We start from the raw sequence: 17,764 nt of genomic DNA on the forward strand, positions 1-17,764 counted from the left end.
GAACTCACCTGAAGACTACAAAACATACAGAACTCAAATGCCACACTCATCCTCAACCTTCCCACCTGGACTTCACATCACACCACACCTCAGGGAGCTCAGCTGACTCTCAATACATACATTCACTCATTTAGAACTCCTCATGGCGTCATTCAAGGCAGTACACAACGTAGGCCCCACTTACCCGAACATTCATATCTCCTTCAACCAACCAGCTTGACACCTCTGCTTTGCAGGACTCTTACTTGCACACATCCCACTCATATGCAGAACCAGATCAGGGGCATGGGTGTTCTCTTACATAGTTCCTTAAGAATGAAATGATCTCTCATTCCACATCAGACCCTCATATTCTTTACTTGAATTCTGCGAGAAAGTGAAGACCTGGCTTTTCAATTAACCAATCTACTATATGCAGGTCTCGTCCCACACACACATGCTCAGCATTAGGTTACTCATGCAGGTGATAGTATGCTTTATAAATGCAAATAATATAACAAGGCTCAAGCACATTTCCCAAGGCTCCAGCAATGGTCTGCTTGTTCTTTATAGGAAAGGGTCTGACCCTTGAACAGCATTTTCAATTCTTAGGGAAACGAGAGAGGAAAACTGGACTTCTGTCCTCTTTCCGGCAAACATAGTAGCAGGTTTTTCCTCATCAGTTCCTCTCATAATTCAAATGTGTTCTAAGGTGCTGGTGATAGGAAGCCTTCCTTATAGTGGGTAGTAGCCAGTGGTTGTTGATACTTCCTAACTCAATCAAAAAGTATTTCCCCCAAAAAACACTACTACTTTACAGTACTTCCTGTTGCTTTACTTAAAAACAAGCCCGGAACATACTGTTCTGGGACCTCATTGGTAGTGTTCTGAATATCCACCCAGAAACTCACCTAATAACATGGGAAACCTCTTCTAGAAAACCTATCTTGGATAGTTCTGGGGCCAATTATCCTCCAGTTGTGAGAGTGAACAGCTCATCAGGGAGCAGACCTCTACAAACCGCCATCCACACAGCAGAGCTTTCTTTACAATCAACATACTAACTATCTGGGTCCCCGTCTGGTCATTGAAAGACCGATCTGCTGCTCCAGTGTATGTGCACTCCCTTCTCCAGCAGTGGATGACCTGTCTGATTTGCTGGCAAACCTGGACCGTGGTTCTTCACTAGAAGGTAAACTAAATCTCTTCAAAACATTAATTATTACCACCACATGGCGGAGAGTCTGCAGAACTGAATTAATTATTGGGTAGGCTTTGAGGTAGTGAAAAAAGAAGGTTTTAATAAAATAGTATTTGCAGAAATTAGCAAACTCATTGAATTAGACTTTTGATCAATATTACAACAGCATGCCGAATATTTCTAAAGCTATACTGACACTTTATGCATTTGAATTGCTAGTATCAGATTATGGTGCAATTAATTGATTTCTGCTTCTCAATTTTCTAGTATTTTGAAAATATGGCAATCCTTTTATGCTTCGATGTGTAGCTTGGCGTGATGATGTGGTTCTTGCTTTGACAGAATCTGATTCGTACTCTATTGGCGCAAACATTTTTGAAATAGTACTTTTAATCCTGTCACTACGTGGATGTGTGATTGTGAATTGAAACATAGGGTATGACTCCCCTTTTACATTGTGCACATGGGCTACTAGTTCCAAGGCACTACCTACAGGCAACTTAGCTAATGTCAAATATAAGCTTTCCTACATGAGAACTGGTTTCTTTTGATATGGTCTGGCTGCATTCGTGGCTACAGTCATTCTGGCCTGCAATAGTTTTCTTGAAGCCATGCTGCTAGTGTCACACATGGTGGTATAAATTTATGTCACTGTATTAAGTGGCCTTATTAAATGTCAACCATGCCTGCTGGCATATTGTAGGGAGGCACATGCACTGGGGACTATTTAACAGTCTTCCTACACCCACAGAGAGCACAGCAGTACATGCAGTTAGAAATAAATGGCGTGGCTACACAAAAATCACTTCTTCCTCATATAACATCTTTATTAAGAGTGCCCATACTATCATGTGGTCGGATGGAAGCCCTTTCTGGCGTTAACTAGGGATGCAAGTTAACTGCCATAGCAATCACGAGCAATCTATAGTACCAACATTTAATATCTACTGGCAGTAAGGGCGGAAAAAAGAAGGTTCTTGGAAGTGAAATCCACATTTATACATTTATACTTTTATTACACATATGAAATGCCTTCATGGCAATGTTGGCCTATCCATAGAAAGCGTTGGAGAAAATATGGCGGTGTGGCCTGGTATCTGGTTTATGATAACTTGATAGATTTGACTGACTGCCCTAAGTATGTTAAAAAAGAGGGTCCCAGGAGCGTGTCAAGCTGCTTACTAAAAGTGAATTCAAGTTAGTGTGCTTCACATTTTTTTTCATAGCTCCATGTTACTTCTTCTATAAGTCAGAAGCTACACAATTGTGTGGTTCCCTGTTGGTTGGATTCTCAAAAAATGGGAATTTAAGGGAGGCTTTCAGTTTTAGAGTATTGTAAACAAGATGCCATACTTCCAAGATTTATGTTCATTCTATCTTTCAAGCTGGTTTTCAAAGGGAGCAGTAAGCAATGTACATTGAGGTAGTAGAAAGACACCCTTGATGCCAGGAAAATGGAGCTTAAAATGCATGGGGGGTAGTTAGAAAAGGCAGCTAAACTGAGGGATAGTGTGGCATTTTGGAATATTGTATGTTATCAACCGTTTTTAGTCTAGGTATGAGAAGCCAGCATTGGTCGCTATTATTTCCGCTGAAGTATTGGTAGATCATTTTAACAATATTTTTAACCCTGTAAATAGGGATTTTGCAATGGAAAATAGAGAAGTACAAGGCTATACTTTTGAGATGTATACACATTTTTATGGATACTATTGAAGTTAGGGATGTAATTGCTGCTCTTAATAGGAGTTCCTCAGGTAGGGCCCTCGGATCTGATGGAGTGCCACTGGACATTTACAAAGAGAATATCATCTTTTGGGGTCCCATTTTAACAAACATTTTAAGGCTGCTGGTAAAGGGACTCTTGTTTCATCCTGGAAGGAAGCTAGCATTGTGCCCATTTTCAGAAAAGGGAAAAAACACTCTCTGTAAGGTTATCACACAATTTCCCATCTGGATTTCCCTTGGCAGCTAAACTTGCGACCAGGCTGGAGGTAAACAAGGTTCTGAGAGTGCAGAATGAGTGCCGCCCAGGAATAAGCATGGTGAAACAGTGCTTGAACCTTCAGTTGATTATAGGTAAATATGTCAAGGTCAGTAGGGGATCAATTCATCTTGCATTTGTGGACCTCTCCTGTGCCTTTGACATAGTGAATAGGGTGAAGCTCTGGAAGATTATGGCAAGGATCGGATTTGATCAGGCATTAATTGGTTTACTTCAAAGGATGCATTGGGGTACCAAAGCTAGAATTAGATATGAACAGATGGTGAGCTACCCCCATAAATAAATCCTCAGAAGGGTTCTGGAAAGGTTGTGTGATTGCTCTTTTACTGTTCCTTATTTACCTTTATAAACACTATTGTGTAATCTAGGTAAATACCTACCCAAGATGAAATCCTGTACATTACCTGTTTTACAAAGAGTAGTTTTAATCTCAAGAACTGCAAATGGTCTGCAACTTCTTTTAGATGCTTTCTTATAGTTATATAGGGAGGGGGGTTGGACCTTAAAACCAATATTAGTAAATTGTTTGCGATGAGTATACGTCCAAAATTGTCAAAACAAGATTATTTTTTGGGGGGGAGGCAGAATTTAACCTTAAAACCAATATTAGTAAATTGTTTGTGATGAGTATACGTCCAAAATTGTCAAAACAAGATTATTTCCTTTGGGGGAGGCAGAAATTCTTAAAGTAAAAACTTTACCCTACCTAGGCTTTCCCCTAGATTCTCATTTAAATTGGAACAGTTTATTTAATCCCAAGGCAAATCAATGCACACGAGCTGTAGAGTTGGTATTTAGCTTTATCGTTGACTCGGGCATAAGCCTGAACAATAGCTAGTTAATATCTATAAAAGTAAGTGTATCTGTCTGGTGGTTTATAGAGCCAGTGTATGGGGGTACAAGAGCGTGGATCAATTAGAGCGGGCTGAAAACAAATTTCTGTGTGGACTCCTAGTGGTCCCTCAATCAACAATAACCTTTATGTGCTACTATGTGGTAAGCCTGGCCCCCATGGTGGATAAAATTAAACTGGAACCTTAACTTTTCTGGCTTAGAATTTCGAGGAAATGCTGTCAGATTGCTTTTTCTTGATGACATGGCAATTCCCCTGAATAATTCTAATAACATTTTATTTATAGATATCTAGGCCTGCCGAACCTTTTCCATAAAACAGGAAATGTAGAGGCGAGAATTAAGTCGCAGGTAAAAGAGTTGTTCATGGGAGGTGAAGGAAGGCTTCATTAGGAGTACTTCGACAAATTGTGTTCCAGTGATCATTACAATCTAATCAAATTGCGTTCATCTAAAATTAGATAACATAAGGAGTCTCTAGTCTTTTTGAAATAATTAAGTAGTATGGAACTGTGTGCTGTTGTGACAAATTTTGTTTGTTGAGCCCTGTTGGTAAGAAATAGGTATGGGACCATGTAAATTATTCTGTGATGTGATTTGTAAGTTTCTTATTTATCTTGATGTACAGTTCATGAGATTTGTTCTTATTTATGACATTTTTGCTGATTTTATCATTTTTAGACCCATGTTTATGAATTGACATTTTCATTATGTGCTTTGATGGCACTTAGATTAAGCGAATAATGTTTGTTGATTGATTTACAAAGTATTATGCTAGGGTCTAGCACATCGCCTAGTCTTTTAGTAATGAAACTTGATTTAAAAAGCTCCAACCTTCCCATTAAAAATAAAAATTACATTGTTTTGTATTTGTTTGTGAATGAAATAAAACATTTCCTAATGTGTGTATTTGTTTGATGTATACTTGTTTCAAAGTTTTTGTAGATGACTGTGACATTCAAATCATAGAAACTGCCTGCTACAAATGGAGTCTCTAGTTGTCAGTGGTTTTCACCCAGCCCAAGTAGGGACCCTCACTCTAGTCAGAGTAGCGGGATTACACAGCTCAAATAACCCCTTATCACCCCCTTGGTAGCTTGGCACAAGCATTCAGGCTTATCGCAGTTGCAATGTGTAAAGATTTTGTGCATACATACACAGTAACACAGTGAAAACACTTCAAAAGGACAGCACACCAATTTAGAAAAATAGCCAATATTTATCTGAATAAAACACGACCAAAATGAAAAAAAATCCAACATACACAAGTAAAGATATCACTTTTCGAAGGTTAAATAATTTATGAATGCGTCACTTTTAGCACAAAGTACCTTGGATGCGTTAAAATTCATAGAGAGTGTGAGGCACAGGGGAGTTGAGGCACTGGAAAAGCAAAGCAATGCATTGGTTCCTTACTCCCTGGGGAGGTGATGCATCAGTTCCTTGTTGCCAGGGGAGGTGATGGTCGGTTCCTTATTGCGGCGGGAGGTGATGCATCAGTTTCTAACTGTCGGGAGAGGTGATGCAGTGGTTCCTTACTGGAAGGGGAGGTGATGCATCAATCTCTGACACACTGCGTTGATTCCACAGCTTCACAGCAGGCACTGCATAGGAGTTGGAGCGGTGCATCACCAACATCGGTGATGTGGTGCTCAAAACACATGCTGCAGCGGTTCTCCTGACATGCTGCAATTTAATGCTGGGGCCTTCGGTAAAAGCTGTGGTCAGTGCACCGATCGGAAACCAAGCTACGGTGCTGGCAGCAGCGATGAATCAAAGTTTGTGGCGATGTGGTAATAAAACAGACTCTACTTCCAAGGGGTCGAGGGACTGGATTTGGCACCACTTCGCAAGTTAGGACTCTCATCAGAAGAGCCAAGGCACTGGCAGGGGAAGTCTTTGATGGCCCTGAGACTTATTAAAAGGAGGCAAGTGCACACAAGCACTTGGAGAACCTTGGAAGCAGGATACAGAAAGCAAGGTCCAGTCCTTTCACTACCAGGACAGAAGCAGCAAGCAGCAGGCTAGCACAACAAAGCAACAGGCAGAGTGGCAGCCCCTCCTATGGCATCCAGCTCTTCTTCCCGGCAGAATGTCCTCAGTCCAGAAGAGGTCTGATTTTGGACTGACAGAGGTCCAATACTTATATCCATTTCTGCCTTTGAAGTAGGCAAGCTTCAAAACACAGTCTTTGCAGTGCACAAGACCATGCCTTTCTCTGACCTGGCTCCAGACACACTACAGGGGTTGTAGGCAGCTTTTTACGAGGACAGACACAGCCCTATTCAGGTGTTAATGACAACTCTTCCCACTACTGTAGCTCAGGAAGGCCCATCAGCCTAGTGATGGACAATGAGGATATGCAGGGCACACCTTGGCTCCCTTTTTGTGACTATCTAGAGTGAATGTACAAACAGTCCAACTGTCAACCTCCCTCAGACATGGGTTCCACAGACAGGCAGAGGCACAGAATGTTAAAGCAAGAAAATGCCCACTTTCTATAATTGCCATTTTCAAACATGTTATGTAAAAACCAACTTCACCAAAAGATGTATTTTTAAATTGTGAGTTCAGAGACCCTAAACTCCAAATCTATTTATTTATTTTATTTATTTAAGAAGTTTTCTATAGCGCTGTCCAGACCCACGGGTATCGGATCGCTTTACAGTGGAAGCATAGCAAATAATCATCAGATACATGACATAAGAGCGATATAACAACCAACGAGTTTCAGAGTAAAGAGTAGCATATTGTAATGTAGAGCCTTTATGACTTCAAGATTCTTCGAGTCTTAGGGTTGGAGCATCTCTCGATGATTGCTGTCTGTCCCAGATTATCCACTTCCTAGGGAGCGGTTAAGGAACAAGGATTTGAGTTGTCTTTTGAATTCCACAAAGGAAGGCAGGGTTCTGATGTGTGGGGGGATGGAATTCCAAATTTTGGGGGCGCTTCCAGTGAAAGAGCATTCAGCTGTTCTTTTCCTTCTGGTTTTAGGTGGGATGAGAAGGAGAGAGTTGGAACTTCTCAGATTCCTGGATTGTCCTGCTTTCCTGAGTTTTTTCCCCAGGTATTCGGGTTTGCCAGTGTGGAGGGCTTTATGTGTTAGGCAGGCTGTTCTGAAGCGACTTCGCATTTTGACTGGAAGCCATTTGAGTTCTTTGAGTGCAGGAGAGATATGATCAGATTTTTTAATGCCGGTGATCATTCTATCTGCCGCATGTAATGTTGTTTTGATGGGTGCCAAGTACGATTTAGGGATTCCTGTTAAGACTGCGTCCCCATAGTCCAGTCTTGATAGTACCAGCGATTGGGTGGCCAGTTTAAGGTCCTTGGTTGGAATGTAGGGTTTGATTTTGTTCAGAAGTCGGAGGTTAAGGAACGCACTTTTGGCCGAGTTCTTAATGTGTCCCATCATGTTCAGTTTTGGGTCTAAGGTGATGCCTAGAGATTTGACAGAATCTGCTAGAGTGAGATTCCCTTTGAGCGCATCGACAGCCTTTAACCATTCGGTGATTTGGGGGTTATCCTCCTTGTTCGAGATGAGGAGTGTCTCCGTCTTGTCTGGATTTAGTTTCAAGTGGTTGCTTGTCAGCCAGTCTTGAACATCTTTCAGGACATCATTTAGTCTTTGAATGTCTTTGAGAGAGGTAGTTTCCAGATAGATCTGCGTATCATCCGCATAGAGGTGGAAGCGGATGTTGGCTTTTCTGAGTAGTTTGGAAAGAGGTTCCATGTAGATGTTAAAGAGTTGTGGAGAGAGCACCGATCCTTGGGGGACGCCCTTGTTGACTTGTTGGGTTTCAGAGGTGAAGTTTTTTATTTTGATTTTTTGCGTGCGGTTGTGTATAAAGGAGGAGAACCATTTAAGAACTAACTCGCCAAGACCAGCTCTTTCTTGGAAAGCCCTTATGAGGAGTTCGTGGTCAACCATATCAAATGCTGCCGAGAGATCAAGGAGAATGAGGAGGCAGCATTTGTCAGAGTCTAGAGATCCATGTATATCGTCCATAATGTTCAGAATTGCAGTTTCTGTGCTGCAGCCTTTTCTAAAGCCAGACTGGTGGGAGTCCAATATGTTGATGTTATCCATATTTATCTGCTCCCAATGGGAAACTACAAATAAAAGATATTTCAAGACAATCCCCATGTTACCCTATGGGGGAGATAGTCCTTGAAATAGTGAAAAATGAAATTAGAAATATTACACTATTAATTCAAGTAAAAACACCAGCACATGTCCTACCTTTTAAATTCACTGTACCCTGCCCCTGGGGTTGCATTGGCCCTACCTTAGAGGTGACTGGCATGTAATAAAAGGGAAGGTTTGGGCCTGGCAAGTGGTGGCACCTGCCAGGCCACCATGGCAGTTTAAAACTGCACACACAGACACTGCAGTGGCAAGTCTGAGATATGTTTGCAGGGATATTCATGAGGGTGGCACAATCAGTGCTGCAGATCCACTAGTAGCAGTAAAGTAAAGGCCCTGGGCACACATAATGTTGCAGCGCGGGCCATGGCTCAACCCGTGGCACTAACTGCTTCATCATCACGGGCCACGGTACAGCTTGCTCCACCCCCGTGGCACCTCCTTCTCGGGTCCGTCACAGTGCTGCACGGCTGCTCATTGTTTTAGCATCGCAGTTACACTCTGCAACACTTATGTCTAGTCGGGCACGGTACAGCACCAGACGGCGGCCCATTAATGCTCATTAATACACAGTAGGAACACCGCCTCTCCAATTTTGGAGCTGTGGCTTCCAGTACTTCTATGGGGTATATTTTCACTCACCTTTTGTTTGGCACATTCACTGTAGCTTCCAGTATATTCGGCTGGTGAAATCTTGTTACTTCTTCTTCCCATGAGTCCTCAGTGTGAGAAGTTGGCCTGGTATATGCTGACCACTAATTATAGTGGGCACCTTGTACTAGTCCAAGCAACCCTTATTGAAAGCTATCCTAGTGATATCTATTGAGAGCAGCCTTCAGACTAAGTCTTGAAGGAATGTAAAGCAGCTTGTCTTACCAGATCAGAACCTCCTGAATGACCAAATGAATGGAGAACCACACAATATATACATATATATATATATATATATATATATATATATATATATATATATATATATATATATATATATATATATATATATATATATATATATATATATATTTATTTATATATATATATGTATATGTATTTATTACTAAACACTCTCTACTAACCTCTTTCTGAGATTAGAGAACAAAGCACACAATATTAAATCACTAGTACGACAGTAAATAGCACAATACAAAGTGGGCTCCATGGGAAGACCAACCCATATACTAAGAAAGTGTTATAACAACCACGACTTGACTAGAAACAGTGCCTAGAGCACGTAGAATCACTGGAACCCCAAGGAACCGTCCAAGGTAGTGACACAGGGGACCCACGGAGGATGAGTGCAGTGTGAGAACACAGGCGCGAGCTCCGTACAACTCTATGGGAAAGTCGCAGTTGGATTTTTAAAGATTAAGGACACTTCGGAGAGGACTTTGAGCAAACCCTTTCAAACATAGAAGGTTCTAAGGCCAGCACCCTTGGGAGCACTGGAGTACTTGTGTTACCTAACCCAGGGAAGCCGGGTGCATATGTGTCAACTGATGTCGTGAATCTCCGTCGTTTTCAATGGCTTGATGCTGAAAATTGCTGCTGCCGGGAAGATGAAAAGTGTCCGGTGGAATCAAAGCCTGGATTCGAGGTAAGAAGAACCTGAAAGCAGAGGGGCCAGAGTCTGGGTCACTTCAGGGTGACCAGGGGCTCGGTAGACGAATACCCACCGATGTCTGGTGCTTCAGGTGAGATGATGCGATGCTTGATTCTGCAGCCACAGGGACCAGGAGATGTTGATGATGACCAAAGTCTGGAGGTGAGCTGTCCCACGAAGGATGTCGAGTGCTGGGGGGTCAGTGTCCAGATTGAACAGCAACAGCCTTGGCAACTGCAACTCACGTGGTCAGAGGTAATCAGCTTCGGTGAGGGCCAGCAAGGTCCTGGGGACTCTCCAAGCTATGGAGAGTCAGGGTGCATCTGGAGAAACCAGGAAAGCCCACGGAAAGTTAAAGTTACATTCACAGGGACCCACAGACCAATGGACCAGGGATCGCAAAGGGACCTCAAGAGGAATCACAAAATACCAGCCCACGGAACACTCGTGGAGTGTAGGCCGGAAATCTTCATTGGAAACACTGCTCAGGGTCAGGACTACAAGTAGCCCAAAACACAGCCTCAGGGGTTGCCGAAAAGCATATGCTGCTGCAAAAAAACATGGTGCACAGGGGTTCAGATTGCATGGTCCCCATAAGGGATACGGGCCTCAGAATTGCTGAGAGCATAGATCAACCTCAGAGACCTTGGGAATCCACCTCCTGTATTGTAGAAGTCTTCGGAGTCCTCAGGAGCTTGGGAAATACAAACTGGTCCGATGCTTTAGGTGCCTGCTTAGCAGGGGAGTAACTCCTTTACTCCAAGGGAGATTCTTCAGTCGAAGTACTTGGTTTCTGTAGCACAGGTTAGTCCAGATAAAATCTAAAGTTCTGTAGTCAGGGGTTCCTACTTTATACCCAAGGAAGGGGTGGGACAAACTCTGGGGACCCACCTATGGGAGGGTCAGTACACGGGGGTGGCTACACCCATATCCTATGTCCAGTTTTACGCCAAATGGCTCCTGCAACCGTTTTGAGCTGGACTATGCACAGGGACACCAAATGTGCCCCCAGCGCAGACATCAAAGCCCTCTGAGAGTGCACCCATCCAGCCCCAATACACTAAAGCCTGTGACAGGAAGGCTATTGTCAAACCTTTTCCCGCTCGAGCTTGGCTCTGCAGCAGGAGGGCAGACTTGTGTCTGTGGCTGGCAGCATCCATTTTGTGATGCCCAGGTCAAGAAAGCTGGTACTGGGTGTATCGGTGTGTCGCATATGTCCCTTTAGGAGGGTGGAATCCTACTTCCCCCACCAGTTACTGGCAGGAAGGTATGATACCAAGATGTTTGACACCATATTGACATGTTTCTAAGCAGCAGTGTTAAAGTTAGCATTTACCGCGAGGTTATAATGCACTTCAAAGTATATGGTTGGCTGCATCACATACAACCCTGGAAAATAGGTTCCGAAGGCTGCAGAAGGCTCTGCTCATGCAGGTGCACCCTCTCACATAAAACCCAGCACCCTGCCTTCAGGATTGATAAGGCCTGCCATAGGGATGACTGATAGGTTTATATTTGCAGTGATACATGATAGATATAGTGAACCTATATCTAAGTACTATATCTAAGTAAGGGGTGCATGCACCACCTTACACAGGCTGCAGTAGCAGACCGATGATGTCAGTTTGAATGGTATCTCAGGGATGGCATAATACATGCTGCCCCTGGGAGGCCTCTGGGGTACCTATGCCCTGGGTACATAGTATACCATATGCTAGGGACTTACAAGGGTACCCCCAAATCCAATCTGGAGTGTACCTAATGTACATGCAATCAATTTAGAAAAGAAAGCAGCTAGGCTGGGGTCCTGGATAGCAGGATCTTAGCCAGACTAAGTTGAAAACAGTGAAACATCAGCAAAAAATGGGGGTAACTATAAGAAGCAGATCCTACTCTCCTACACTCAGAATTGTTTCACAGAGAGCCTTGGGAAGGTTCTTTGCTTTACCCTTTCCAAGATGGCAACGCTTCCTATTACTTATGTTTCCTTTCCCCTATCCAAGATGGCAAGTGCTTATTTCCTGTTATATCACTTCCTGTAACATCAATGTGTGCCTATGAGTACTTAAGGTGCTGAATCCTTCATTGCATCGGGTTACAACACTCCTTGCTCCTGCTAGTGTTTCCTCACTCATGTTGATGACCTTTGCTCCTGCTTGGTGTATTTCTGCTCAGTTGGCGCACTTTTGTTTTCGGTTGGCGCTTCCTGTTCCAGATTGAATTCTTTTTAACCTTCTGCTCCTATTTGGAATTCTTGCCTTCTATTTTCCACTACTAGCTGGTGTTTGCTCATATTTGTGGGTTCTTTCCTTCCTTTCTGTTCCTGGAGTCTCTGCCTTCCACAGAGGTTTTCCCCCCATGGGACTTTTTTTTGGAAGGCACAGTCTGCTCTGACTTTTCATTGTTGGCAGCACTGTGGCTGTCAGAAAGGGTCGCTCTTACCTCGGGCAGACCCTCAAGAAACGAAGTCGAGAACCTCTCCAACATGCCAGAACTAGTAAGAACATTACAAGTAGTGACACATAGTGCACTTTACTAGGGACCTACTAGTAAATCAAATACGACAACAACAAACAGGGTTTTAGTTGTAAGGGAAATGCTGGGCGCACTGCTCAGGTTGACGCGCAGGAGGACGCAGTGAAACAGAAGGTGCATGCAGGTAAGGGGTGATTCCCTGAAACCCCTCAAAGTGTGCTTAGTGAACACACTGTATACAGAAGAAGCAAAACCTGCTGCACACTTGTGAAAAAGTTCAAGCACAAAAGATGTCTCATTGGACATAAAGTTCAATTATCACAGACGGAGGATTGGAGCATCAGTGCTTCGGTTCTTCTTTTTTTAATACTTTATTGTTCATGGAAAAGCCAGCCGACACGTGTTTCGTCGCCAGAAAACACAGTTTCCGCGACTCCTCAGGGCTGTAGGAAATAGATATATAACCACAGGTCGCGGTGCCGGTGATAATTCCGACCCGGCTCCGCTCGAGACCGGGTTCTAAAATGCCTTGTGGTTTCAAAGTGCTCTTCTCCAACGGGTGCGAGGGGAAGATCCTATATTAAGTAATATATCTCAGTTTTGTGTTCTTCAGGTGTTGAAGTTTTGGAAAATGTCCTAGTTTGCGTATTTCAAACGCGAGAAGTGTGCCGCACCCGGAACCGCAACGCGATCGAGAGCGATCCCGTCGCTGACTGACTCCCCGCACTACGGGGACGTTTCGCTGTAGAATCTTCTTGTACTTCCTAGATACACTATGCACGCTTATTCCAAATGACTGTAAACCATAACCTGGAATTATTAAAAAAAGAAGAACCGAAGCACTGATGCTCCAATCCTCCGTCTGTAATAATTTAACTTTATGTCCATTGAGACATCTTTTGTGCTTGAACTTTTTCACAAGTGTGCAGCAGGTTTTGCTTCTTTAGTAAATCAAATATGCCAATCATGGAGAGCCAATCACAGATTCAATTTACACAGGGAGCACTTATACTTTAGCACTGGTCAGCAGTGAGAACGTGCCCAGTGTCCTAAAACCAGCTAAAACAAAATGCAGCAAACAGTCAAAAACTGGAGGCAAGAAGCAAAAAGACGGGAAATACATGGCAAAGATGCCGAGCCAAACACTGCTGAGACTGGGATTCCCAGGGTTCAGTAGTAATTCATTAGAGGTCATCAGGTTATGAACCTCTGCCTTACCTCAGGACCTTCAGAGTACACAAAATAATAGTTACAGTTGGATTGTAAAGAGTGCAGCAAAAGAAGTGGGACTGTCCAAATGTCTGGTGCACTAAGGATGAGCTAAACAAATGCTTTCATGCCGCAATGAATTGATAGAGACATAGGTGCATGAGTCTATTCAGTTACTAAGATATTAACATGGAAAGCTTAGAGTAAATTTACACATGAATTCAATATACAAAATGTATACATTTTGGCAAATGTTTCAAATCAATGTGTGATTCAGCTATTTTTACGTTTTCCTCTTACCTTGAAGAATGTCATGGTCGATCCATCCCTGACGGCGCCATACTCTATCTTGGTTTGTTTCGCCAAATCATCCGCCGAGTCTATAGGGGATTCCATGCGCTCCACAGTGAGGAAGGCCGCTAGGTTGGCAGTATATGACGATATTATGATCAAGGTAAAGAACCACCATATGCCTCCCACTATCCTGGTGGAGAGAGCTTTGGGCATCAGCTCTGAGCCTGTTACAAGATCACCAAGGCAAGAAAGAGAATTAAAACACAACATACGGAAAAGCATGCTCTCAACATTGCACCTTGCGTAAAGCTGCACATATAATTGTACGTATGTGGTGTGTTTCTGAGCTACTAGAGGAGATGCAGAACTATTTACTCACAGCTTTTACTGCTTGGGAGGGTATTCGTTATATGAACACTTCAGGGTTCTATGACAAATGTCCCATTTTGATTGGTCTCACACTTATTCAATCTTTTTATATGCTCTTCTTTACCCACCATTTGTATTCCCAAATTATGTGGCCTTCTTGTGTCTGGTGTCATTCTGTTTTGTTCTGTTTGGTGAGCTTTGAGATTTCAGTGCCCTCCTTCTTAGTACCTTATTTTTATACCTAGATACCTAAAAACTTAGATAATCTTTTACAGACTTCAACCAATTTTCTTGGTTTTCTAAATGATTTGAATAAACAAAATATATAGATTGACTCTGAGAATGTCAGTGTCATAAGAGAGCAATCCATCACCAAAAACAAGGACAATAATTTACTTCATTCTGTAAAATGAAAATGAAGGTGGTTTATTTCTGAAAGAAACTTTGAGATGCCCGATCCGAATGACTGACTAATAAGATATCGGACAGCCACATTGCTCAGCTCTGGCTTACTTCTTCTCTGGCATTTCCTTTTCCAAGAAACCATTGAATAAGGACAGGGTCAAGGTGAATGAAGAAACCCCTTCCAGATATTTATTTTAAAATCATATCTGAAGCAGCAACATGTAAGTCCCTTCTGTATTTTTCTTGTACTGCTGTTTGATATTTATTCATTCTAATTAGATTCAGTTCTCCATCTAAATTTGCTGTCTATTAATGGAACCTAACCACTTACATAAATCAGGCTTGTGATTATGAAGCAACTTTTCTTAATTATCACTTATTTGGGCTAAATGTAATGAGGCAACGTTTGCGAAAAATCACACTTTGATATAATTCCAGGTTATGGTTTAAAGTAATTTGGAATAAGCGTGCATAGTCTATCTAGAAAGTACAAAGATTCATGGGTGCTTCACTTATAGAGATAAATGTAATCACAAAGATCAAATCTAGCCAGGTGATAGAGTTGTTCATGTGCCCCAGTGACCATTTTGATCATGACAGAAGTTACTGCTCACAGCACCAAAGCTTCATTTTAGATCGCTCTGAAATGTGTTAACTTTATTGTCGAAAGTAAAGACTATTGAAGCAACAATGCATTTAAAAAACTGTTCCTAATTATGCACAGTGTGGCACCCATGATCGACATTCAGCCATGTTAGAAGTGTTTATGGCGCCTTGATAAAAACCACCTGTATAGCGCACACATCACAAACACCTGTGCCCTCTACTAGTTTTAGCCATGTTAGGTGTCATGAATTAACAGGACACTTTTCTTTCAAAATCTATTAATAGATTTTGGAGTACAAGTGTTGGGCCATGAAAAGGCATGGATCTGGGGAATAATGTCTAATTGTACCCCCCTCTAACTATCCTTTCGACTCCAAGTTGCACCATTATTTGAAATGACCAAGCAAGTGAGAATAGAACATTTTATTGGATGAAGAGACATTTCCTGATAAAAATGGAAAGTGATATCTCCTTTCTGTCTGTCTAGTGGTCTAACGATGGTCCAGTGAAGGACTGAATAAGGTAAATCTTAAGGATATCCACACAATATATATTTAAAAGCAATGCATCGAAAATGGCAGTCAATTGCATAAGGAGTAGGTATCTTGAAAATCTGATAAATCTTTTGAAGGATGACCACTTTGTACAACTATCCCGTGTAAGAAGTGCAAACCCAACCAAAACTAACATTTCAAGTTCCGAACCTCAGCACTTCTGCATTTACGGGAACATGATACTAGAAGTATCGAATTGATGGATGCCTTCAAAGAATGATGTGGAAACCTTGAATTTCATAAATTAAGTATTAAGCTAGCCAGTTTCCATCGCAATGGACAAGGACATTTGGGGACTTGCAAAAGAAATTGAATGATTTCCACATTCCCTTTTATAAAAAAGTAAACATCTTAATAAAATAAATTCTGAGAAGATCATGCACTGATGAATGGTAAAAATGTAGAATAGTTTGTTGGTTTTTGCTACGCTTAATGATTTCGGGACAGAGGTAAATATTTAGGCTTTTTAACCATGGACCATTATAACTTTCAGATATGTTATGCTTCACTTTACTGTGTTTTTAAAAGGCTGGTGTATTTGGTTCCTCTATTTGTTTTCCATTTTGGACATTCTAGGTGGAATAAGATTACAAAGAACAAAAAACGGGAAAGATTTGTATAGCTGCAAATCTGGAAATGGGAATGTGTGCATTATTTGTGGTATTTATATGTAGGTTTATGAAAAAGGTACCTATTCTAGAAGCAAATGGTGTATAATCACAAAATCTCTACTTTGTACCTCGTCTATTGCTAGCAAAGCCAAACAGATCAGATACAATAGGGTTCTTAAGAGCCCCTCTTCTATAACTGGACAGCAACATAGTAATGAGAAACCAAACTCTCTTCCTACAAGTGATATATATCACTTCACTCAGGGAAATGGAATAAAGTTGCCAGTTTGCAAAATAAAGCCAGAATACACTCTGTATTTGTTTTGCTTCCTGCCCCGCTGAAATATTCTTAACCCCTACTGCGCTGCACGAATTTTCGCGCTGTGCGGGGGTTTTATTGAGTGGGTGGGATTCGGACAGCCCCTGGCTGTCTTCAGCACATGCCCACCGTGACGTCGGAAGGCTAGTGGCTGTCAGAAGCACACAAGGGGTTAAATAGTGTGTGGCATTAAAGTTGTATCCATGTTGCCTGTCTTGAATTGAAATTGCTTTAGAGGTTGCATATCCCTAAAACTGATTTTGGGGATTGAAAGTGATGTCATCATGCTAAACCAAAATGTGGAATTCATGCACAAATACCTGCTCTAGGCAACCCACAGCTAAGCCAACATCAAACACATGTCAGGATTGTCTCTGGCTAAGCTATCATGAACACTTGCTCCAAATTGTGAAAGGAAAATCAAACAGATACTATTTTTTCAAACAAAATTAACATCTTAGCCAATTCCGGAAAGACATAACATGATTCTTATAATGCCTAATGTATAGGAGTGGTAGAATCAGGACAATGGGTAATATTTCAGTAGCTAGGGACAGAAAGGCAGCATCTTCTCATAAGCTCCATGGGTGGGTGCCACACATGGTGTGCTGAAGCACCACTGTTCAGTTCAATACAGAAACACAACTTTTGGGAAAGGTGTGACTGCTCACTGCCTTTCCCCTTCTAAATCTCTGCCTCTTTTTCCGATCCAAGGCCTTATGCCAGTGTTTGCCAGCTTTCAATAATGAAGATGGTTTGCCTGCATTCAGATCAGAGCCAGAGTCAGCCAGCAAATGCTTTGCTTCCTGCTTTGGTTCACCATGACCAAAATCAGGATTGGCAATATCTTAAGCCTCCTTGATGAGGGAGGCTTTTTTTCGCTTTTATCTGTTCTTGCTGCCATTATGGTGGAAGATGCAGACGCTTTCAGAAATGCCGGAATCTTCAGTGGGTCCATGGTTGAGTTTTTAGAAGGAACATATGGATAAAGAGTTTGTTATGACTTAATAAGCACATAATACTGCTATGAGGTAAAGATTGCGGTCCCCAGATCACCTATAGCAAGCTTCAGGATTTTCAGGTCTTCCTTCTAAAGTACAGGGTATATAAACCTGTGCGACACCAATGGGAGCCATGA

General features: G+C 42.1%; 1 protein-coding gene across 4 annotated transcripts in view; it reads right to left on the bottom strand.

Moving 5' to 3' along the window:
* GRIK1 (glutamate ionotropic receptor kainate type subunit 1) overlaps positions 1-17,764 on the bottom strand; it is a 970,975-nt gene that overhangs the window by 143,902 nt on the left and 809,309 nt on the right. For all 4 annotated transcript variants that reach the window (XM_078658394.1, XM_078658392.1, XM_078658395.1 and 1 more), the window contains one exon: positions 13,769-13,986. In XM_078658394.1, coding sequence (XP_078514520.1) covers positions 13,769-13,986 — 218 coding nt within the window. The remainder of the gene's footprint in view (positions 1-13,768; positions 13,987-17,764) is intronic.

Source organism: Lissotriton helveticus, chromosome 8 (assembly GCF_964261635.1).
Source record: "Lissotriton helveticus chromosome 8, aLisHel1.1, whole genome shotgun sequence".
Classification (NCBI taxonomy): Eukaryota; Metazoa; Chordata; class Amphibia; order Caudata; family Salamandridae; genus Lissotriton; species Lissotriton helveticus.